General features: G+C 39.1%; 2 protein-coding genes and 1 non-coding gene across 4 annotated transcripts; 2 read left to right on the forward strand and 1 right to left on the reverse strand.

The window, feature by feature from the left end:
- The first annotated feature begins 1,357 nt into the window (after positions 1–1,357).
- LOC143853249 (transcription factor bHLH68-like) lies at positions 1,358–6,619 on the forward strand. Of its 2 annotated transcripts, XM_077362978.1 has the most exons (9): positions 1,359–1,717; positions 2,594–2,906; positions 3,664–3,738; positions 3,875–3,940; positions 4,086–4,151; positions 4,300–4,353; positions 5,744–5,788; positions 6,036–6,080; positions 6,214–6,619. In XM_077362978.1, exons 1-9 carry the CDS (start codon positions 1,512–1,514, stop codon positions 6,343–6,345), a joined length of 1,002 nt encoding a protein of 333 aa, XP_077219093.1. In that variant the 5' UTR covers positions 1,359–1,511; the 3' UTR covers positions 6,346–6,619. The 2 variants fall into 2 exon arrangements, with proteins under 2 accessions (XP_077219097.1, XP_077219093.1); XM_077362982.1 differs by lacking the exon at positions 5,744–5,788 and having other exon boundaries at positions 1,358–1,717.
- An 11,777-nt stretch (positions 6,620–18,396) lies between these two features.
- LOC143870187 (small nucleolar RNA snoR86) lies at positions 18,397–18,519 on the forward strand. The gene has a single exon (XR_013244978.1). It is a non-coding gene; the product is annotated as a small nucleolar RNA snoR86 (small nucleolar RNA).
- A 63-nt stretch (positions 18,520–18,582) lies between these two features.
- LOC143861727 ((RS)-norcoclaurine 6-O-methyltransferase-like) lies at positions 18,583–20,463 on the reverse strand. The gene is made up of 2 exons (XM_077372620.1): positions 19,964–20,463; positions 18,583–19,479 (listed from the first exon to the last, which is right to left on the reverse strand). The coding sequence occupies exons 1-2, from the start codon at positions 20,288–20,290 to the stop codon at positions 19,093–19,095; spliced, it is 714 nt and encodes a 237-aa protein (XP_077228735.1). The 5' UTR covers positions 20,291–20,463; the 3' UTR covers positions 18,583–19,092.
- Between the last annotated feature and the right edge of the window lie 3,116 nt (positions 20,464–23,579).

The raw sequence follows: 23,579 nt of genomic DNA on the forward strand, positions 1-23,579 counted from the left end.
TGTGTACAGGAGGAGGTGTCCAACCTCAACCCCAACTAGGAACTACTAAGGTCTGAAAAGAACCGGAATCCCTTATCTCCTTGCTCCCTAGGATCTGTGAATCCATGAGCATGGGTTTCCTACTTTGCTACCTAAGAACGAATGCGTGTCAATAACAAGTAACATATCACACATATTTAACTTTTAGTACCCATCAATGTCATGAAAAAGAAACTTTTATTTATTAGCATGCAAAATATACTGGGTTTTAAGGCACCTACTCTAACATGGCAAAATTATCCTTTAATCCTAACCAGTCTTTTGATCTCCAGGTGTCACGTGTCAGGTTCCTATTAGATGCCACATGTCAGGTTCTGATTGGGTGCCAGATTTTTACCCCTCAAAGTTTGAAAAAATGAGAGAGTTGTCCGCGTCACTAGTGTGCATGAAAATGTGGTGTAATCCACATCTGATTCTAGCATTTCACTAAAAAAAGAAGGGAAAAGGTTTATTTTCGCCTAGTTTCTTTGTGAAAATCATATAAATTCTTCCTTCAATTATTTGAGAAGAGAAAGAAAGTGAAATACAAATAGGGGTGGCAACGGGGGAGGGGGCGGGCCGTACCTTGCATTCACAATCCTTGTCCCGCTTCCCCGCCCCGTCCCAGCTTGGGGGATGCTGGGGAATCCGCATCCCCGTCCCGCACACTTCGGGGAAATATTCCCCGCCCTGTTATAATAACAAGGGATTTGCTAGGGTCCATCGCAAAAGGCATTTCGCAGAATGTCTGTTGCATGAGAGAGTAGCTACCGCATGAATAATGACAAAATTTGTTGAAAAGTGAGCCTATGTAGCTGCTCTCGTATGCAACAGACGTTCCGCGAAATGCCTTTTGCGATGGACCCTAGCAAATCCCTAATAACAATTTCTACTTTTTTTTTTTAATCTAATCTACGAATCGAAAGTTCCAAACTAAAATATAACACTTTATGAAGATATTTTTGTAATATTAAAGATATATGTATATTTATGTAATTTTATAGATGGGGATTGCGGGGCAGAACGACGTAGGGCTAGAACCACGCCCAGCCCTGTTTTGGAAAATATTTTAATCTCCGTTCCAGCTAAAATCTGGGAATCCCCGCGGGCGGGGCGGGTTCCCGTTTTTTTGCGGGTTTAATTGCCAGCCCTAAATACAACTCTAGGGACTAACCCTAACCCAAACACTAACTCTATCTCTAACTCCAAGATTAACCCAAATTAAAAACTAAGTTTTACTCATTTCAGAATTCAGCCTAGAAACACTGCCACCACCTTTTCTGCACCACTTTGTGATAAAGCAAAAGTAGAAAGAAGCAAAAAAGAAAAGGAAAAGGAAAATATAGTAAAGAAAGAGAGAAAGGAACCAAAACAAAGACCCCCCGTCTCATGTATCATATTCCTCATCCAAAGAAGAAAACCCAAGACAGTTGAGCTTTCAAAAACCGATTTGGGAGTCTAAACGAAAGGAAAAAGAGAGGAGACTTTAAGGGATGAATCGAGGGCCTTTGCAGGGCGGCTCGCCGGTGCAACAGATGATGGCTGTAAATCCTAACTGGTGGAATATCAATAACATGCGGCCCCCTCCTCAACAACCTTCTTCCATCTTTACTCAGTTACCATCTCCATATTCTTCTCTTCCTTTATCCTCTTGGCCTGAGAACCAAGAACTACCAGAGTCTTGGAGCAAACTTCTTCTGTAAATATCTCTCTCTCTCTCTCTAGTTTATCATTTTTTTATTTTCAATTTTTTCAAATGGGTAGTAAGGATTTTTTTCTGGATTATGAATCTTTTTCTTGGGTTTTTAATCTAGCTAGTCTTCGTGTAAGCCACTTCAGTCTCTCTCTCTCTCTCTCTCACGTTTATCATTTTTTATTTTTTATTTTTTCAATTGGGAACTTGGATTTTTTCTAGAGAATGAATCTTTTTCATGGGTTTCTAATCCAGTCATGGTGTAAGCCACTCCAAGCTCCCTCCCTCCCTCCCTCTCTCTCTCTCTCTCTCTCTCTCTCTAGTTTATCATTTTTATTTTTCACTTTTTTCTACTGGGTACTTCGGCTTTTTTTTCTAGATAATGAATCTTTTTCATGGGTTTTTAATCCAGTCATGGTGTAAGCCACTTCAAGCTCTCTCTCTCTCTAGTTTTTCATTTTTATTTTTCATTTTTTTCAAATGGGTACATATGATTTTTTTTGTAGAGAATGAATCTCTTTCATGGGTTTTTAATCCAATAATGGTGTAAGACACTTCAATCTCCCCCTCCCCCCCCCCCCCCCCCCCTCTCTCTCTCTCTCTCTCTCTCTCTCTCTCTCTCTCTCTAGTTTATCATTTTATTTTTCATTTTTTTCAAATGGGTACATAGTATTATTTTTCCTAGAGAATAGATCTTTTTCATGGTTTTTTTATCCAGTCATGGTGTAAGCCACTTCAATCTCTCTCTCTCTCTCTCTCTCTCTCTCTCTCTCTCTCTCTCTCTCACACACACACACACACACACACACACAAACACACACACACACACTGGTTTTATATCTAAAAATGAAAGACTTTTTGTGTTCTGCTGGCTGTTTTCAGGGGTGGATTGGTGGATGAAGATGATAGGTGTAGTTTTAATCATTTGCAGGCTAAGAAAATGGAGAATTGGGAGGAACAGGTGTTATTTTCATCATCAAATGCTCATATGGGTGATGTGAAGCAAGAAAGCTCTGAAAGTGGTTATAGCTGTAGGCCTAGAAATGAAGAATTTCAGGAAGTTATGTCTCCATGGGGTCAAATTCTACCAGCCTCTTCTCCTAGGTCATGTATTACAAATTTCAGCACCAATATGTTGGATTTTTCTAACTCCCAGCTAGAAGGGAGGCATCAACAACCAGATCATTCATCTGAGGTAAGAGAGAGAGAGAGAGAGAGAGAGAGAGAGAGAGAGAGAGAGAGAGAGAGAGAGAGAGAGGTATTAACTTGCATATTTTGCTTGTCTTAGATCATTGTTGGTAGCCATAAATTATTTTTCCATGAAATGTTAGTTTATCAAGTGGTGAGAGGGGGCTAGGGAGGGTTGGAGATGAAGAGACTTGAGATCCCATGATTGTGGAGAAGGTAAGAACTAGATAAAAATCCAGGAAAAAATAAATAGTATTTTGATTAGAGGTTTTTCTTTTCCTTCTATTTCAGGGTTTTCTCACCCTCTCCTCACCCATGCCCTCTCTAGTCTCTCCTCCTAGCCTCTCTAGCCCTCTATCACTGCTTGATAAACTACAATTCCATGGAAAAAGTTTTGTGGCAGCGCCTTAGTGATTATTAATTTCATGTGTCTTCTGATTGTCTCTTATCATTCAAAATAAAAAGTTCTAGTGCTACCATATATGACTTCATGACCTGATATATTCCTTTATTTTATGTACCCATTCTCTTAAGCCTTCCTATTTTTTTTATAAAGAAACAAATATAATTGTCCCAACTCCCAAGCAGATTGCGTATATCTATGGCGGGGTTACATTGACTAGGGTATTATTTCCTATATTTAGAGCTGGGTTGCATTAACAAGGATTTATTTGCCTATATTTAGAGATGGGTTGCATTAATTATGTTTTTTTACAGTTCTACAAATGGGTTCTTATTTTTCTGTTTCTTTTTTTCCCTTGAAGTGTAACAGCACAGAAAATGGTTCACTATTTAAGAAGGCTAGGGTTCAATCCTCTTCAGCCCAATCAACTTTCAAGGTTATTATCCATGACACATCGCCCTCCCTTCCTACCTCCCTTCCCCATCAAAGCAAAGAAAGAAATACAATTCAATACATGTTTGAAGGTCATGAAAATAGGCTATTAAGAGTTTTCAGGGTTTTAATTTTTCCAGGTAAGGAAGGAGAAACTGGGAGATAGAATAACAGCCCTTCACCAGCTAGTTTCCCCATTCGGAAAGGTATGTTTTGCTACAAAGTACACAACAAACCATTTTAGATTAAGAAAAAAAAAATTCCTAACAAGTGAAAGAGCTCTTTCTATTTCTTTTGTTTGGGTCTGTTTTAAATAAATGTGTATTGAAGGTGGGTGGTGTTCTTTTGCAGACTGACACAGCATCTGTCTTGTTAGAAGCTACTGGATACATAAGATTCCTTCAGAGTCAAGTTGAGGTGATGCTTCCTTTCGTTTTTTTGTAAACAACAAAGGAATCGTAGTGCACACAGTTAAAGTTTCATTTTCTCCATCTCTTTTAACATCTTTATGTTATGGGAAATAGCACAATGAAGGTTTAAAAATATTCCCCCCACTTTGATGCAGGCACTGAGCTCACCGTACTTGCGTAATGGATCAGAAAACAACATGAGGCACCCTGTAAGTAACTGTAAAAAACAAACATTCCCATTTCCCAACTCTCTCTCTCTCTCTCTCTCTCTAGATCTCTCTCTAACACACACGTGTGTATATCTGTATGGATATCCACATGAATACTCTCAATTGTGGCGATTATCTCGACCGGTCTCTCACAATGCTAAAACTCACAATTTACTCCAATAAAGTTTCCTTGATCTGGTTAGGAGTGTCAATGGATCCACTTCAAATCAGATCTACCGATATCTTGGTCACGATCCACACATGGGATTTCGTAACAATCGGTTCGAATCTCTGTGTCATGCCCCAATCCCACAATGTAAATATTTTCCGGTTCTGGGTTTACCCAGCCTCCCCAGTTTTGTTTTCTAGCAGTACTAACAGTGCCCGACCCAATCCGCAGGGCCCACCCCTGGGAGATGCTGAAAACACTTCTACACAGGGAGAGGGAGAGTTCACATATATAGCCCATGAACTTTCCCTCCCTTTCTGATGTGGGATCTTCCACTTTGTTGAAGTGATTTTGGATCCTACTTTATGAGTATGAATCAGGACCCATTTCCGATCGGACCATCCAACGGAGTGTCCTATCTCCTACTTATGTTGTACACAATTAGGGCTTACAGTTATCGTAGGGAAGATATGATAAACCCAACAAAATAAAGAATCGTCATCAAAACTAAAAAAGGGAAAATTAATGTTGTCTGCTGTTTTGAGTAGGACTTGTAAATACTTGGAAAATACCCCTGACGGATAGACATAAATGAACGAAAATATGAAGGGTATTTGTGTACATTGGTGCATCGAGATGATTTATATATGCTACTGATATTTGCACTGCCATATTTTGATATTGACACGAACACATCTCGTCTTTTCCTTTTAAATTAGCTGCCGAGAGCTTTGTAATTTTTTTTTAACAGATGGTTAAACAATAATTTGTGGTGTCCACCATCAATAATCACAACCTTCATTATAGCAATCACATGCCAATGGTGTCTGTATGCTTGTGTTTTACATATGCATTTTCTTCTCCAACACTTTGTAATGCATGCAGTCACTGAGTGTTCTACCACAAGCAGCCGTTTAGACTCTTCCTGTTGTCTATTGTTATTTGTTAGGTGAGGGAGTCTAAGCACCTTTGTATTTTCTGCCTTTTCTCCAACTTTTGGATTTTGAAAGTAACACATTGTAAGGAAATATTTTGCTGCCATGTATTTTTTCTGATGTATAGCTTTCCACATGAAAAGGTGGGGCACAAAGGTTGAAAATTCAAAGGTGTTTAAACCATCTCTTACTGTAGCCCATTTTGTTAGCTGCCATACTCAAGAAAGTGTATTGATCGAATATGTGTGTATGTGATAAATTACCTAATGCCAATGAGATTTGTCAGGTTCAAGGGGAAAGGAATTGCATTTTCCCAGAAGACCCTGGCCAGGTATTCTTTATTGGATCCAAGACCATCTCAAAAACTTTTCCATATTCCTTACTGAAAAGACACTATTTTAATGTTCTGCACCACAAAAAGTAGTGAAGGAACAAAGTTTTTTGTTCAAAGCTCTACTGACTTTAGTTAGTAAATATATTAAAAGCTTGACTGGAATATCTTGGTTGCGTTTAAGAATAATTAAACATTTAAAACTTATAAAAATGCTGATTCTTTATCATCATTTTTGCTTGACCAGCTGTTGAATGATAACTGCATCAAGAGAAGAGGAGTCCATGAGAAGGTAACATTATTGTCTAATAGCTATTTGTATAAATAAATTCATCTCTAATGTGTAATAATTAGTTTTTCCTTTTATTTTTCCATTAAATTAAGTCGGATTGATGATTTTTAATTTTCTTCATTGATAATGTCAGGATGTTGATGAGGCGCCGAAGGACTTGAGGAGTAGAGGGTTGTGCCTTGTCCCTGTGTCGTGCACTATGCAAGTCGGGAGCGACAATGGAGCTGATTACTGGGCTCCGACTCTCGGCGGGGGGTTTCGATAGGTACCGTTGAATCTGTGGTGCACCAAAGATTCATGTAGTGATATAATATCATGAGCAGTCACTCTGCTAAAATTCAAGGCTGATTGCTCATGATACTATGCACTTGGGATTGAAAATAAGTGTGCCTTCCAAAACTAGGATATCCATATCCTAATTTGACATATGTTTGTTCTTGTTTATCCTTGATTTTGACATATAATGGTTCATTGTATAAGAAATGGTATTACCATGGATAATCATGTTAAATTGTCACTTCGAAATTAGGGTTTGGTCTCTTGCTTTTCTTCCTTAATCAAGAAATGGGATTTGACCTTCTGTGTTTTAGCACATATAAGTCGCGCAGTTGAGCTTCAATGAGAAGATCATGGGCTCGAGTGGAAAACGCCATTCCCACGACTAGATATTGATAGATATTGATCTTATCACCTATGTTTATTTTCTTAATCTCGACAAGTGAAGGGGATTTCATATATACTATTCGCATAAGTGGTAATTACAATGGCTGACTTAGAAACTACACTTTTCCTTTGTAGCTACATAAATCATTAAGAAAATTTTGCGGCAGAGAAATCTGCCATTATATATAAATTTTGGTAATGGTTAGTCAGTGCAACGCTAAACTTTCTGTCATGGAAAATAATTTTATTTTTTATTTAAAAAATATTAAATTAGCAACGGATTTATCCGCTGCTATTTTAATAATTTGCGATGGTTTTGTGACCGACACAAAACATTTAGCAATATTGTGATGGATAGTTTTCCGTTGCTAAATTTATATAGCGATGAATTATGTCGATCATTAATGAGTCTATTTGTTGTAGTGCTTTAAACTTAGCAAGATTTCAGGATTTTACTTTAAAACAACACTTTTCTTCCCCTAAATAATTTGCATGGTGTAGCCGTGTAGACACCCTAAAATTTGCCTTTGTAGTCGGATGATTTGATTATTAGATGATACAAGGGCTAATTTGACTTGTCAGGGCTGGCGGGCTCAAGAACATCGAAGTTTATGATGAAAGGAAGATTCATGTGCTATAGAAGCGCCTATATAGCACGCCCAAGACCGGGTTAAAATCTTAGAAATTTGGATGCTTGTGGGTTCACACATACAAATAAGAGAGATCATGTGAGAACCCACATCGAAAAGGGAGGAAAAGTTGTTGGGCTATATATGTGACACTCTCCCTTGACTGTGTATACACGTTTTCATCATCTCCAAGGAGTAGGGCCCTACGGGGTGGGTCAAGCATAGTAGTGCTACTGGAAAACAAAACCGGGCCGGATAGGACTTAGAACCGGACAATATTTACACAGTGGGGTTAGGTCGTCACAAAATGATATCAGAGCGGGACCTCCCTCAGTATGGTGTGCCAGCAAGGTCGTTGGCCCCAAGGGGGGTGGATTCTGAGATCCCACATTGTGAGATCCCATATAGAAAAGGGAGGAAAAGTTATTAGGCTATGTATGTGACACTCTTCCTTAACTGAGTAAACGCATTTCAGCATTTCAAAGGGACAAAACCGGGGTGGGTATGAGACCTAGAACAGTATAATATTTACACATTGGGGTTGGGTCGTCACAGTTGATGTTTAATATCAATCAAAATCAAGCCAATTTGATTAGATCATTGAGAATTGCACCCCACCACTAAATTTTGAATTCTCGGCCATTCGTTCAATCGAACAAAATGGGGAATCAATGGACAAAATTGATCCCATCTCAAACAAGTTATTAGGATAACCACATTTTTAAGGACCGAATTTCCAAAAGGAAAATGCTGTGGTACCCGAGAGTATCATGGGGATCAATACCCGACAGCCAAAGTTTGCCATGTGTACCAAAACAATTATTTTTTTCTTATTTTTTCCGTTGTAGTCAAATTAAGGGCATGTTTGGATGTAGGAACTTTTTTTATCAGGAAAACTTTTCTTAAAATGGGTTTTTCATGGTCTGGATCAAAGTTACTAGAAAATACTCCCCAGAAGGTGCGAAGCATGTTACGGAACCAAAAAATGTTGTGCTTCCCAAAATTGGGGAGTTCATTTCTGTAGAGCGGAAAGCACATTTCCCAATTATTTTGTCTGTATCATTTGTAGAATTACAAGATTAACTTAAAATAATATTATTTGTAAATAAATGCAAGACGTACTCTGGGCTGCCGTTGGTTAAAGATAGATTAGCGTTCTAGATTCAAGATGGTTAAAAATGAAATTACCAAAAATACCCAAAATTAGTGTATAATTATTTTGTTAATTAAGCCCGGTTTGATTTGGATTTGAGAACCCATTGTGAGTCCAAATCTGATTATTGGACTCCAAATTACGTTTAGGCCCTGTTTCTTAACGGATTGTGGTGTCCAATAATCAGTTAATCAGTTTTGGACTCAAAATCAATTCTCAAAATCCAAAAGAAATGGAGTTTTAGTGTAGCCCAATCATATAAAGATAAGGTGGTTAATTAAATTTTATTTGATCTCATTAGATCAAATAAGCTTACCTGTCAACCACCACAACTCTCCTTTGTGGCAATAGTAACCAAGCAGATCATCTTCCAAAACTCTCCCTGGGAGTAAAGAAGCCAGCAAAGACATCCAATGGGGAGCCTGCCATTTATTTCAATGATGATAATACCTACAAGGCTTCAGCTCCCTTCGGGCTCTCCCTGATTGCAAAATGTTCATATGGAAAACCACCCGTAAACATAGTTAGGAAAACCCTCAAAGGCAAGCTCTAAGAGCACCCACTTGCATTGGTCTGGATCACCCTTCCTGGGCTCCCACTATTCTGCTACAACGAAGATTTTCTAGTTTCGACGGGCAGCACAATTGGGCATGTGCTAAAGATTGATGGCCCGACTCTTCATGGAACCAAGACTGATGCAGCTAGGCAATGTGTGTAAATCATGGTAAACTCCCACTTGCCAGAGAGGTTCTGGATAGGCTTCTCTCATAACCATGGCAAATGGCAGAAGGTCTACTATGAGATAAATCCAAACCACTGTTCAGGTTGTCTGAACTTTGGCCACAAGAAAGAATTCTTAAGTCCTCTCAGCCTTCTAAAGACCGGGAAAATCACCATGGGAATGCTAATATGCGGCAACCAACACAGGCAGAAACTGCTCTTCCCACCACTACCCTAGCTGTATCAAAAAAATTGGACTCAAGTAGGCAAAAAGTTGGGCAATGAGGCCTGAAAACACCTCCCACATCCCTCCTAGATAAGGACAATCCTCACAAAAAACTTCAATATGGAAAAGGAAAGGAAATAGTGATCGCTGGATCAAGCAGTGAAGCAGCATCAGGATCAGAGATTGATGTGGCAAAAAGGAAATGGAAGCTTTTGAAGATCACCTCATTTATCTGGCTAGACTCACCAAAAACAAGCCTGTACCCTTCCTTCCTAAACCAACACCCAGTTGCATAGCTGCCTCTATGTCTGATGACACCAGTTATACCCGCACCCAGATGGACAATAATCAACTTCAGAATTTTCCAAACACACCAAGGAGAAACCTCCCTACCTCCATCCAAGATAGCATTGTTATTGAGCCCACAATTACCATAGATCTCCAAGGTAGCATTACAGACACAGTCAAGGTTTAAAATTTGGATTTCGGTACCGGTTTCGGACCTTGAAATTTCAAAATTTCAGTCGAAATCTGGTACCAAACCCGAAACTAATATTTTATTCAATATTAAATTTATGCCGAAATTACCCAAATTTCGGTGAAATATTAAATTAATATTAAAAATTGGGTCAAATTTCGACCGAAATTCCGAAATTTGGGTCGAAATAAATGACCGTTTCGGTTTTTACCCATTTCGGTGTCGTCTCCACCGAAATCGGATTTCGGTCGAAATTTAAAACCATGGACACAGTAGCCACAACCCACCTGATGCACAAACCCACACGGGGTGCAACTCGGGTCGGGTTGAGGCCAACCCGACCCAACCCGAGGAACCCATTTTGCCAACCCGACCCGACCCAACCCGATTTCTAACCCGGCTGGACCCAACCCGATTTGCAATTGGGTCAACCCGACCCGACCCGACCCAACCCGATTTTCAATTTATGCACATGTTTTTTGTGGGCCCTACTGTTTTTTTTTTTTTGCTCGCATTCCCACAGAGGCATCCACCATATAAAACCTCTGTAACTGAACTGAAGGATAAATTTATGTTGAAATTTAAGCACATTTCTAGCTTCAATGGGAAATGTGTTCAGTTGAAATCGGGTTTTAAGCATATATCGGAATTGGAAATCGGGTTTCGGGTCGGGTCGGGTTGCCCGACACCCCAACCCAACCCAACCCGATTTCCAATTCGGGTAGATATTTCCCAACCCAACCCAACCCGATTTTGAAAAAAACCCAACCCAACCCAACCCAAATTCGGGTTCAACCCGTCGGGTTTGGGTTCAACCCAACCAAAGTTGCACCCCTACCACACTATAGCCACACTCACATTTCACCCCACCCACCCCCCACGTCTCTCTCCACCTCTCTACATCAGGACCTATCTTATAAAACCCTCTGTACTAGACTTTGCGAAAACCCAACAAGCTTCTCTATCCCCCCATCCTACACCACCTTTCCACCCACTATCGTCCACCATCATCCCTCTAACTAGTAGAAATCTGAAGAAAAACAGGGGGAAATCTCCCTCCTTACCCAGCTCCTCTGCCCCCTTAAGGCCCCTTCCAAATTAACCCCTCCTGGCCCTGCATCTGTAGGGTTCATCCCATCAAAAATCCCTTTAGCTTCAAAACTTCTTCCAGGACTGGATGCTAATGTGTTGCTTTGAGGTGTTGTGTTATATACAGGATTCTCATGTCATAATAACCATTACACAACTCAACTCAACACATGGCTTATAGATCAAAGGAACCAAGAGCTTGCACCTACATTAGATGCATCAACATTTAGAGATGTCTATGTCAAGAAGCTCATCATGAAGATTCCACAAGTTACAGTCAAGTGTCAAGAAGGAGCTTGGAGTTGAACAAGCCATGGTGACACCTCATGAACCATTCAACATGATTTGAAGATTGGAGGATGTCACAAGAGCGAAGACAAAGTTCAAGATGTTCACTCAAGCTAAAGAAGTCCGAGGAAGTGCAAATGAGCCAAGACATTCCAAGAAGACTCAATGATATTCACTATTAGAATGTATTTGGAGTCATCTTGATTTTATGTAAAATGCACTTTCAATAGGTTTTCAAAATGGTTTTCATACTTAAGTTTTTACATCTTTGGAAACCACACACACACTCAAAAATGTGTTTGAAAACCTAGGACTTAAGCCCAAAGACCAAAGCCCAAAAGCCCATGATCTTTAAAGTTAAAAATAGAATTTCACATAGGGCCGGTCGACCGGGCTATGGTGGGCGACCGCGAGATGATACCTGGAACTCCAAGTATCTCGAAATTTATTGGGCCGGGCGACCGCGGATATGTTTCTGTTTGAAACAGAAACAATCCAGGTTGGGCTTGGAGGTCGACCGCCATGGGTCCGGTCGACCGCGATAGTGTTTTGAGCGAAAATTTTATTTCAAACACGTAGCCCTCGCCGGGCAACCGCCTTGGGCCGGTCGACAGCGATGCTATGAATTTTGAAATTCAAATAGAGAGCCCGATAAGGTCAGGTGACCGCTGTGCCTCAGTCGACCGCCGCGGCCAGGAAATAGATCCGTTGGGGCTTTCGCAGGTTAACTTTTCAACCCTGTAATTTACAGTTTTTCTCCCAAACGGTCATATTTTCTTGTGGGCTATATATATACTATCAAAACCTTTCTAAACAACCTTTTGGAAGATCAAATCTCATCTTCTTGAATCTAAACTTTTATATGAAAGGTTAAACCTCTTTGAACTTATATTTTTACATTCTATCAAGTGGTACTACATAGGCTTTATATTTGTATCTATTCCTTGGAGTGTTTGTGAGCTTTCAAAGTTGTAATCTGCCTAATCTAGAGGCATTGAGAGTTCTTTCTTTTATTTCTTCATTTATATTTGAGGGTCTCCGATTTGGCCCGGTAAGAAAGGTAAATCATTTGTAAGAGGAAGGTGTCATTGGAAAGGCTCCGTGCGAAAGGGTGTGATCCCTTTGAAGTTGAAGGAGTTGGTGAACGGCTTTGAGATTCGCCCGTTGAAGAATCTTATTGGTTAGTGGAGAATCCCAAGGAGGAAAACTTAGAAGAGTGGAGTAGGTCAAGTTGTGACCGAACCACTATAAATTTTGTGCCTTGTGGATGCTTTCTCTTCTCCTTCTCTTTGCACTTGGGTGTTTGGAATCTCTACCCTTTACTTGTGTTTATGTTTGATTGAACAAGGGTTAGAGTATATAAGCATAAAGTAAGAGGAAGGTATCATTGGAAAGGCTCCGTGCAAAAGGGTGTGATCCCTTTGAAGTTGAAGGAGTTGGTGAACGGCTTTGAGATTCGCCCGTTGAAGAATCTTATTGGTTAGTGTTGAATCCAAGGAGGAAAACTTAGAAGAGTGGAGTAGGTCAAGTTGTGACCGAACCACTATAAATTTTGTGCCTTGTGGATGCTTTCTCTTCTCCTTCTCCTTGCACTTGGGTGTTTGGTAATCTCTACCCTTTACTTGTGTTTATGTTTGATTGAACAAGGGTTAGAGTATATAAGCATAAAGTAAGATCTAATCCCTAGCCTTCATTATAACTATTGATTGATTAAGGGTTAGACTTGTTAAGGCTTAATTGAAAATTTGATTTTAATAATCCATTTAATTAAGCCCCAAATTTTTAATTAGCCAATCCCCCCCCCCCTCTCGGGTTGTCACCTTGTATTTCACTTATGTCCCAGATAAAATGGTTCATTTCAAGCTCAATCTAAATAATGAATGATTTTTCAGAAGAAAAAAAATTTGAATCATGATCAAATGGAATGGATTGTGCTGGAAGGGTGCTAGCTATTATGAAAGTAGTTGACATGGAGAACATTAACTGCTATCTTTGACGAGAGAAGGTCATGATATTATGTTCCAGATTTAGCCAACTCGTCTGCAATTTCATTAGCAAATCCGCGGATGATCAAATTTGAGGTGCTTCTACTTTTTAATGACTCGAATTCAAATCTATTTCAAAAAAGAAAAGAAAAAAAGACTCGGATTCAATTGATCATATTAGCAATCTCCACAATATACTCATAGACTTACTAAGGGCCCAAGAAATAATGACCTTTGAATCTCTTTCAACATGAAACTTGTCACATCAGATGCTAACTAGGATGTTTATGCCTTCCAAACGCGACTTCATTTCTACTTCATTGGAGTTTGCTACTCCAATGGGACAGAAAAGCTTTTAGGACTTCGCTCTTGTGATTTCAAATATGCCACCTATTCCAGACGGTACAGATTTCCTTTCGAGCTTCCGCCAAAGTTTAGTGTGAGCGGGTGAAGAGACAAGGGTTTCCATCTCGTGCGTGCTTTACTCTTACGCGCTCTGTCATTGAGAGCAAGCCAACTTCAAATAGTACAATCATGGGAATGGACCTATTCTGAAGATCAGCTCTCGTCCAATTGAGAATGTCAAATTTGATAGTTGGGACTAGCTCCTCAACTTTAGTTTCATGATCTTAAAAAGTACAGCATTATGTTCATTCCAAAGTCTTCAAGCAATAGGGAAGGGTGTCAAATTCCAAAAAAATTTGGCCTTCTAGGACACTTTTCTGATTTTCCAGCTATTGAGAAGACTAAACCAAGAGTTAACGAAAACCCACTCAGCTACAAAGCTTGTTAGAATAATGGGTCAAACTTTACAAGCGTAATCGCAATCTATGCAAAGATGACGGGTCATTTCTTCATTTTAACTGCACATGATGCATATATTATTGATGCAGGGTAAGCGTATAGCGGAAGCTCTGATACACGATGATTCACGGTCTGTAGTGGAAGCTTTAGTATAAGGGGTAAGGTTAAGGGCAATTGGATTATTTGAGGGAAGATCAAAGGAAATGGGAGGAAAAACTAAGGAAAAGGGAAGGAAATTTTTGAAAAGTTTGTCGAATTTGGTGAAAAGGGACATGAAACTGATGAAAATCTTAATTGAAGGGAAGTTGGTTGTGTAGGCCAGTAGGGAATCCTATAGGGAACTAATGTGTGTTGTTGGTTAGAAGTGGAAGGTGGTTTCTTGGCTTCGAACCAAGAAGGTTGATAATGGAAGTTCTTGAAGGCCTTATTGGGTTGTTAAAGAATCGGATTAGGGCTTCTAAAGAATCAAGAAGAGAAAGAAGAAGGGGGGGGGGTGTTATTCACGAATTGGTAGATGGAGGAATCAGTTAAGGTACGAGGGTGCCTTGGTTACAAGTTTGATGATGAGGTCAAATAAAAGAGGGTTGAAAAGGGCTTGCAATGGGTGGTAAAAACCAGCAAGTGGGTTTTTGTGACTGAGACATTGTTGTTGATCGGCTGCAAAGGAAAAGGAATTAGGAACCGGTCGAAAGAGCGATTAGGCAAGATGTTGGAAGGGCTAAAATAAGTTGAACATGAGCAGAAGGTGGGAGGCTGAATGATAGGAGGGAAGGGACTGCTTGCTCTTGCAGCGATCAGATGGCGCAATAAGGAAGCAGAGAAGGGGTTGCTTCGTAATTCAAACTTGCTTGAAACAAGTTGATAATTTTAAATTTCTGGAGTAATAAAAAAATTTAAAATTTGAGAATTGATTAAACTATTTTGGCAAATCCACAAATCTTTCCATTTGAGGTTTGCCGAATTCAACACTTGATATCCGCTCCTTTCACCTTAGGAATTAGAGTTATAAAAGTGGCTCCCTTACCTTTGTCCAACAATAAACCATCATAGAACTCCTTGAAGAAATTCATAAGATCCTTTTTTACCACCTCCCAACACGTCTGGAAGAAAGCTAAACAGAATCCATCGGGCCGGGAGCTTTGTCCTTCCCCAAGGAGAATAGCTCTTTTTCAACTTCCTCCTCCTCAAAAGGTCTTTCTAAACTCGACCTAATCTCCAGAGACAAATTACTGAAATCAACTCCTTCTGGGATAGGCTGAACCCTAGCATCGGACGAATATAAATCACTAAAGAATTCTAGAATAGTACTAGAGATATCCTCTTTGCTGTCCACCCTTACACCGTTGACTTCAAGAGATTCGATTATGTTATTCCTTCTTCTAGCACTGACCATGGCATGGAAATATGCATTAGTTACCACGGAGGTTCTTTTTACCAATAGTAGAACAGAAATGACAAATGAGTAAATAAAAAATGCTAAACAATAAATAGAACTCGAATGTCGCTTGACTAGCAATTTCCTTATTCTAGATGCCATGACAGATGGATTGCATGATATATGGTAAGGTTGTTCCTATTTAACGGTTCAGACAAAAACACCGAATTCTGTGGATATCTTGTGTTAAGCTTAGAAAATAGAAAGAGGCTAAAATTGAGCTGAAATAATCAAAAGACTGGCAGAGACAATTACTAGAGATAGCATGGACACATCGCTTAAGGAAGTTGAGAAGCATCTGTTTCTCATAAGAAATAGTAGGCAATTTATATACGCTTAGAATGCTAGGGCATCTTCCAGTGAATTTAAACCACAACCAGAAAGAAACAAAGAAAGCAAAAAACAAGACATGTGAGATTAGATGTTTACTGTCAAGAAGTGCAATGAGGAAACAAACCTTCACTACAGTCTGGCTGAACCAGGAGATGAGACCATATTTGTTGAGAAAGCCGGCCATTGCAATAAGAGCAGCAAACCAAGTGAGGGTATCCCATGCCACTGATTCAGCCAAACATTCTTTCCATGTCACAACCCTAGTTATAACCACGATAGATAATCCGAGAATAGCAGCTGTGACACCCACATTCAGGACTCCTCCAAAAATCCAGAGCCCCACCTGTGGAAAGAACCACAAAGTATGGAAACTATTACCAAGATAAATAACACACTTTGTCAGACTTATTGATGTAAATTTCTCAATGGCTATTAAATACCTCACATGACAAACAATTATATTAAGAGGATCTATAAGTTATTATATAATATGGTTGAAACTTTAAACAGATATAAATATGTACACAATAAAATTTTCTAAAAAAAAGAGACTATAGCTTAATGTAAGGAGGCGGGACGAGGACGTAGTAAATATGAGTGGACAGGAGGTACCTAAGAGGGATATATTTTGATATCTTGGTTCAATTCTACATAAGGAAGGAGAGATTGAAGAGGATGTTAACCATAGAATAAGAGCAGGTTGGTTGAAGTGGAAGCTTGCCTCAGGAGTTTTGTGCGACCGTAAAATCCCTACGAAGTTGAAGGGAAAGTTTTATAAGACACCTGTGAGGCCAGCTATGCTGTACGGCTCAGAAAGTTAGGCCACCAAAATGCAGCATCTGCATAAGATGAGTGTAGCGAAGATGCGAATGCTTAGATGGATGTGCGGCCACACAAGGTTAGATAGAATTAAAAATGAAGACATTCGTAAAAAGGTGGGGGTGGCTCCAATCGAGGAGAAGATGAGAGAGCACCGGTTAAGATGGTTTGGAAATATCCAACGTAGGCCTTTGGATACTTCAGTGAGAAGAGGTGACTCGTGCCAAATTGAGGGAGTAAAAAGAGGTAGGGGTAGACCGAAAATAACATGGGTAGAAACAGTGAGGAAAGACTTGATAGCTAGGAACATAACAGAGAACATAACCTTGGATAGGATAGAATGAAAGAAAATGATCCACGTAGAAGAACCCAACTAGAACCAGGATTAGAGCCGGGTAGATCCCTTTTACTTTCTTCATGAATTTTTTTCTAAAGGATTCATTTAGCCGACCCCAACTAGCTTGGGACAAAGGCTTTGTCGAGTTGAGTTGAGAAGAGACTATAGCTATATCAAAAGAAATATTAAAAATATAACCATTCACATCCAAGGATTCTGATAAAAAACCATGCACGCATACATGCACAAATGCCGATACCCACGCCCGCATGCACACGTACATGCATGCGTACACACACCCACACATGCAAGTATGGGGGTAAGGAGGACAAAAGGAAATGAAGGATGACTCCACAACAATAAAGCAGTCTTGAAGGTGAGACCACTTGAGAGAGGCATAGGCGTAGGAGGAGTAGGATGCCAAGACCTAGCAGTAGTTATGGCTGCCATTGATAAAATGAAATACAGGGCCCAAATTTGCATATCGATACGGTCGTTGACAATCCATGCGTCCAGGCCCATGAGATTCACAAAAGGACAAATGAAGGGGTGTCGTTAGTGCCTTTTGGGAGTGGAATATCAATCCCCTAGAATTTATTAAAAAGAGAACAATAATTATTCATAGGGTAGATATTGTGCACATCTCAAATCCAATCTAGATACAACTCTCATTGATTATTTCCCGCCTCATTGGCTTCCCTCAAAATGTGTGAATAATGCAAAGGACATCAATTCCTCTATTAAGATCTGAACTTTTATCAACAATGTGAGCTATCCTCCAAGGTCCTAGATTTCTCTATTTCTTCCAAGCAATTCATTAGATGAGTCACTCTTCATCAATAATTTTCCTATAAATTCATCACAAAATATTCAAAGCATGATAAGAAGCTCAAAAGCATCAGCCTCGTTTGAATCTTTTATTCCTATGGATCAAAGTAAACCTTGACTATTTCCCCCATCATTTTGAAGACCTCCTATACATGCAGGAATAGGCTTTGCAAAATAAGACATATTCGGAATTGAACTTCAGTGTGCAGCTTAGAATCCAAAAGTAAGTGGGAACAAGAGCAAGAGCAAGAGCAAGAGCAAAAATAAGTTCAAGGTTTTCAATGGATTCAACATTGGGAGTGGTCAAGGGAATGCCTGTAAATGGATAGATCTATCTTCTAAGTTGTGCTGACTGGTGGAGCCATCCACCCAGCCACTACTCTATCTCTTTGTGAAGCGACCAAAGTCCTAGCATAATAGATTCCAATAGATAATTGAATGCATGAATGCTTGTGTTAACTTCTCAACTGGAATGGTGTTGTCTTTCTCCTATTGCTCCCCTCATTTGAAGGAAGCACTTAGTAATTTCGACAAAACTGCGGTAGACAAAAAGGTATAAAGTATTGAAGGTTGGCAAAATCATGCCCGAGAAATTCTCCGTGCCTCTAAAAAATCCCTCTTTTGAAGAGGCCCTTGAACAAATTGCCACATTTTTCATTATTTGTTTATTTCTTTACTTTTCAAAAAAAAAAAAGGATATAAATCAGTATGTATTTCTAAAACAATTTTATCAGTGCTAAATTTGCAACTCATTACATAAGCTGTAAATTATTTTTGTTTTGAATGCCGAAGCTATAGCTCAAGTTTGAAAGATTAATTTTGATATAGTAGTGAGAAGCGCTATTTAGAAATTCCTCGAGTTGATAGCCGACTTGCCTGAGTCAACTCCCTTTTACCTTGGTTGCGGCCTCATAAAAGTCCATGTTCTCCCCTACCAAGTCAATCAAAACTCCTTTGACTCACCGGAGTTAGGGTAAATTTGACAACGCCAATCATTGGCTCACCTATGTCAACTCCCTTTTACCTTGGTCGAGTTCTCGTCCCAGTCCAAGTTTTGAAGATGACAAGCATGTGCGAATCTCCAGCTAGGGCTTAGTCTGACTTTTGCATCATGAAATTGCGTAGAGTCATGTGCGAATCTCCAGCTAGTTCGGATTCAAACATGACCGCTAGACTGGACTAGAGACTGCCTCTTACTGAGCCTTCCAAACTAGGTGGGTCTGGTTTATATATGCAAAAAGTTAGGACTAGTGAGTAGTTCCACTTGTTCCACCTCAGGGTAATTGGGTATTGTCTCGATAACATGAGGAAGATCAAGAACACTGCACTTTATAAATGGAAAGGCCTTGGCAATGGCCCTCAAAGTAGTGCCTGTGCCACCTCCAATATCTACCAAAGATGTATTCCCTTGGAAAACGTCCCTACAACCATCAATCAGAGCCGGCATAACTATTCGGGCGTTGGAAGCCATGGCCTCATTGAAGAGCTTGTTAAATTCAGCATGTTTAGCAGCATAGCTCCACAAATCTTCTCCATTTAAAGCCTCAAAGGTCGTCTTTGATCCCTTCTCTTCTAGCAGAGGGCCCAGTTCAAGACAATTATTGGGGTCCCCCTGTTGATTTTTTTTTTTTTTACAATGAAAGATAACTATATTAAAAGAGAGAAAATATTACAGTTGCAAGTCAAGGGACAAAGATTCAACATAAAAGGAATCTCGCAAGGCCTAGCTAATCTCGTAAGGCCCCTGATTTCCTTGATTTGGTCAATCGATATGCAAGATCAATGACACTCCTAAGAGTATGGAAAAAAGAAATAAATATATCATACTAGAAATTTCATCCAAAAGCCGAGCTAATCTCTAAGGACCTATACTCTTAAGAATCTCGTGAGATTCAACATAAAAGGAATTCTGCAAGACCCCTGATTTGGTCAATCAATATGCAAGATCCATGACACTCTTACCTTGACAAAAGAAACAAATCTATCATACATTGTAGAAATTTCATCCAAAAGCCTAGCTAATCTCTAAGGACCTACACTCTTACCTTGAGCTCAAGAAATAACATTAGATGAATCACCATCTACTTCTAGGTTACCTGTTGTGTAAGCCGTGCGAATGGGACTAAGCTCTTTGCCTCGTCGGAGAGGATGAATTTCGTGGCCAAGGTAAGCCAATACAGGTCTTCTGCTTGGCTACTGAGGAGTCCCATGTGCACTAAGTAACACATTAAACGGCGAAGGTTATCGGAGTTCCCGGCGGGCATTGGTAGAGAAGAACTTAGTTGAGAAAGCGTGGTTGGGCCACCGTGCCGTTGGATAATGTCAGCTATGCCAAGATCAAGTGCCCATTTGAGAATTGCACTATCCAAGAATGCAACTATATGCCCCCAAACAATAGCAAGATCATTAAATTCTTCTCCCATTTCTTCTTTGTTGTTACTTGTATGACTTTTTGTAGAGATTTAGGCTTCTTCTCACAACCCCAACTCTTACCTCTTAATATATAGCGAAGATAATTGTTTTTACAAAGCTATTTTGTTGAGATTGGATTCTCAATAGATAGTCATTTCCACGTGATAATCTATTATGGAGTATTACTTTTCAGGCTAACTAAAATTCACTGAAGTTCGTTCCCCTATATATAGCTATCTATGTTTTTAATCCTCCGTGAGCTACCGAAGGAACGAGACCCTTGATATATAAAAAAGAGTGGTGTTTTTCACGTTATATCACCATTGATTTATTGTATCCTTGATCTTGCGGCTGAGATTTCCAAATTAATCTGGACGCAATTTGCACAATGGAAATATTTTATTATTGATTCTGCACACTGTAGTTGACAATCCACCGAAATGCACCAAATGGCATAGTGGGACTTTCATGTTAATGCGCATAGGTTAGAATAATTGGACCGTTAGATCAACAATCAACTTGCAATTTTATTATAGGTAAGGCACTTGATGGGTCTAGAGGCTTGGAAGAGCACGTAGGGCTGAAAATGAACCGAGCCGGATCACGAACATGTTTGGGTTCGGCTCATTAAAAGCTCGGCTTGGGCTCGTTCGTTTACTAAACGAGCCGAACCCGAGCCCAAAAAATAGGCGCATCAAATAAACGAGCCGAACTCGAGCTTTGTGTATAGTTCGGCTTGGACAAGCTCATAAACGTTTTAGGCTTGGTTCATAAACCGACCCGAGCTTTAAAGCTCGGATTATGTTCGTTCTATTACTATATATAGATATTATATATATATATATATATATATATATATATATATATATATATATGAGAAAAGAGCAGGTACTCCTTGGAGTAGATAACTTATCTACGCCCTAGCTTAAAAAAACAGTTGGAGCCACATTGTTTGGGTGATCCAAAGCATTCATTTGATGGGCCCTCACATAGATAGGGTGTGCCCAAAAAATCAGCTCGATAGGATCATCCTAACCCTATGAACTGTTGAGTGATCAAATGGTGATCATTCAAACCAATCCAGAGATGTCATAAAGGGATGTATCCCTTAATGAATAGACATCTAATGCTCTACAAAAAGAGCAGAATTCTGTCTTTTATAGATACTGAAAATCAGTTATTGCTGTATTTTTTCTTTCTTTCTAGCAATCTCCTATTCCCTTGATTTTTATTTTATTTTGTTCATTAAACAGCGCAAGAAACTAACATAAACATTCAAAGCAATATGCCAAAAGCCAATAAAACCAACTTCTATAGGCAGCCAGCAACGAAATGCAATAATATAATGTGCCCATCCATTCTGCTTTCTCTTCCATTTCAATTCGGTTCCCAGCTTTATTGCGTGACATCAATTTCAACAATTACAAAAGCCAAAACATTCTTCGTCCTTCTCAATGAGCATTTTTTTTACATGCATTTGTACATCGTTGTAATGAGCTTTTTTTGACATATATTATCCACATACGAATCTTGCCAGACCCAAAAAGCAAAAGATTCAATTATTAAAATTGACAGCATACACAAAAAACAGAGCATAAAGATCAAACTCTAATCATAAATTGGCTATGCTATGTCACAGACACCAAAAGACAGCCCTCCAAATCTAATGCTACCAATCAAGACGAAGAGGTTAGCAAACTAAATGAAGAAGAAGGCAACTTATATCCCACAATCATATTTTTATAATGATAGCATCCTGAGAATTTAGATCCGAAAGAAAGTGACAATAAAAAAAGCAGTTTTCTAATTGCAAAAAGTATGGTGTCTTCATGACAAATCATATTGGAGATCAAACATTTCCTGAAGAAAAGTTCGAGCAATCATGTGTCATGTAGAAAATACCATCCCTTCTTTCCAAGTATAAACCTTTCCAATATTAGCTCATTTAGCAAAGACAAAACCGAAGTAGAATTAAAAAAACTTGACATCAATGTCCTTGAGCTTTCATGCATTACTACTACATTTAATCACCCGAGGGAATAGACTTTCTAGGCCATAGCATTATTAGGGCTTTCTAATACCTTCTAAAAATTACGAACTTTGGTACAAAAAATGTTTGACCCTGATAGACCACAAGTATAATACCATTTCAATAAAAAAGGGACCTGAAATAGAATATTATGTGACCGGCGGATCACGAAAGTTATGAAAGATCTCCCACCAAGCCGTACATACGGCTTTCCACATTCATTGGGTCCACAATGTACCTCTTTACTTCATTGCCTATGTTTCTTACCACATTTCTCTTCTGTGTAGAGATGTTGAGGATGCGATCTTCAATGCTTCGCTTCTCATTCTCGGAATAGAAAAATTGCAAAAGCATTACTGTGGTTAAAGGGTGTTGGATGATGAATGAAAAAATGCAAAAGAACTATTGGAATATTGGCTGATGAATGAAACCTATATTCTTTTAATTGTGTTGAGTGGAATAAAATAAAACCAACAAGTGTTAAGACTGCAAAAAATTTTTTTTACAGAAACAACCAAATATGTAGATCTCTAAGATTCCAATTTCAAAGTAGAATACAAGCATCAAACACTATAGTGAAGATAATCAATGGGTAACAAATAGTATGTTTTGTGAAATGTGATTTATGAGGCAAACAAATGGCAACATAAGAATTTTGTTTAATGGCAGGCAGCATAATTAGAAAAGCCTTAAAAAGGATTGGGGACAGAAATAATAAGTAAACATACCATCACAATCCTTGGACATCTCAAATTCTCTAACATACTTGAGGAGGGTAACTTGAGTAAATTTGAGCTTCACCTTGGCTTGTCAGTTCACTCACTTATCCTGCACATAGCAACTATTATTAGTTCTCATAAATTAATAAAAAAGCACGCACAACCTGCTTTTCAAATTTCAAACCAGCTTGAAGCAAGATGTCTCAAATAACCCATGGTGAATATCCACAAACAGGGACTTGTAGTTCTTCTAGAGCTCAAAAGTGAACCTAGGAAGAAGTAAAGTCCTTCATAGGACTTTGCTCAAAGAGTTTGATGCATGCATCCAGCCCTAACTGGTCTGAAATATTCTTTTGCATTATGTAATAGAGAAAAGGCAATAAAAGACCAGCAAATTGTATGTCTAAAAAAGATAAAAATTTGAAAAGTGGAGCACTTATGAATACCATATTATCTGATGCAACATGTTTACAGGACGAGCGATTAGCAGTAGAACTGAAATTGAGCATCATATCTGGTTATTCAGTTTCATGGTCTTAGCAATGATGAGGA

The sequence above is a fragment of the Tasmannia lanceolata genome, unplaced genomic scaffold (genome assembly GCF_043159265.1).
Source record: "Tasmannia lanceolata isolate RefF3 unplaced genomic scaffold, GAP_Taslan_0.1 ptg000003l, whole genome shotgun sequence".
NCBI classification, from domain to species: Eukaryota; Viridiplantae; Streptophyta; class Magnoliopsida; order Canellales; family Winteraceae; genus Tasmannia; species Tasmannia lanceolata.

What these genes read in the sequence shown, in the direction of transcription:
- LOC143853249 (XM_077362978.1), top strand. Translation starts at nt 1,512, where the DNA reads ATGAATCGAGGGCCTTTGCAGGGCGGCTCGCCGGTGCAACAGATGATG. An exon ending in AACCAGATCATTCATCTGAG is followed by an intron (nt 2,907 to 3,663) that starts GTAAGAGAGAGA and finishes TTTCCCTTGAAG; the next exon opens with TGTAACAGCACAGAAAATGG. An exon ending in TCCCAGAAGACCCTGGCCAG is followed by an intron (nt 5,789 to 6,035) that starts GTATTCTTTATT and finishes TTGCTTGACCAG; the next exon opens with CTGTTGAATGATAACTGCAT.
- LOC143861727 (XM_077372620.1), bottom strand. Translation starts at nt 20,290, where the DNA reads ATGGGAGAAGAATTTAATGATCTTGCTATTGTTTGGGGGCATATAGTT. An exon ending in TCGCACGGCTTACACAACAG is followed by an intron (nt 19,480 to 19,963) that starts GTAACCTAGAAG and finishes AAAAATCAACAG; the next exon opens with GGGGACCCCAATAATTGTCT.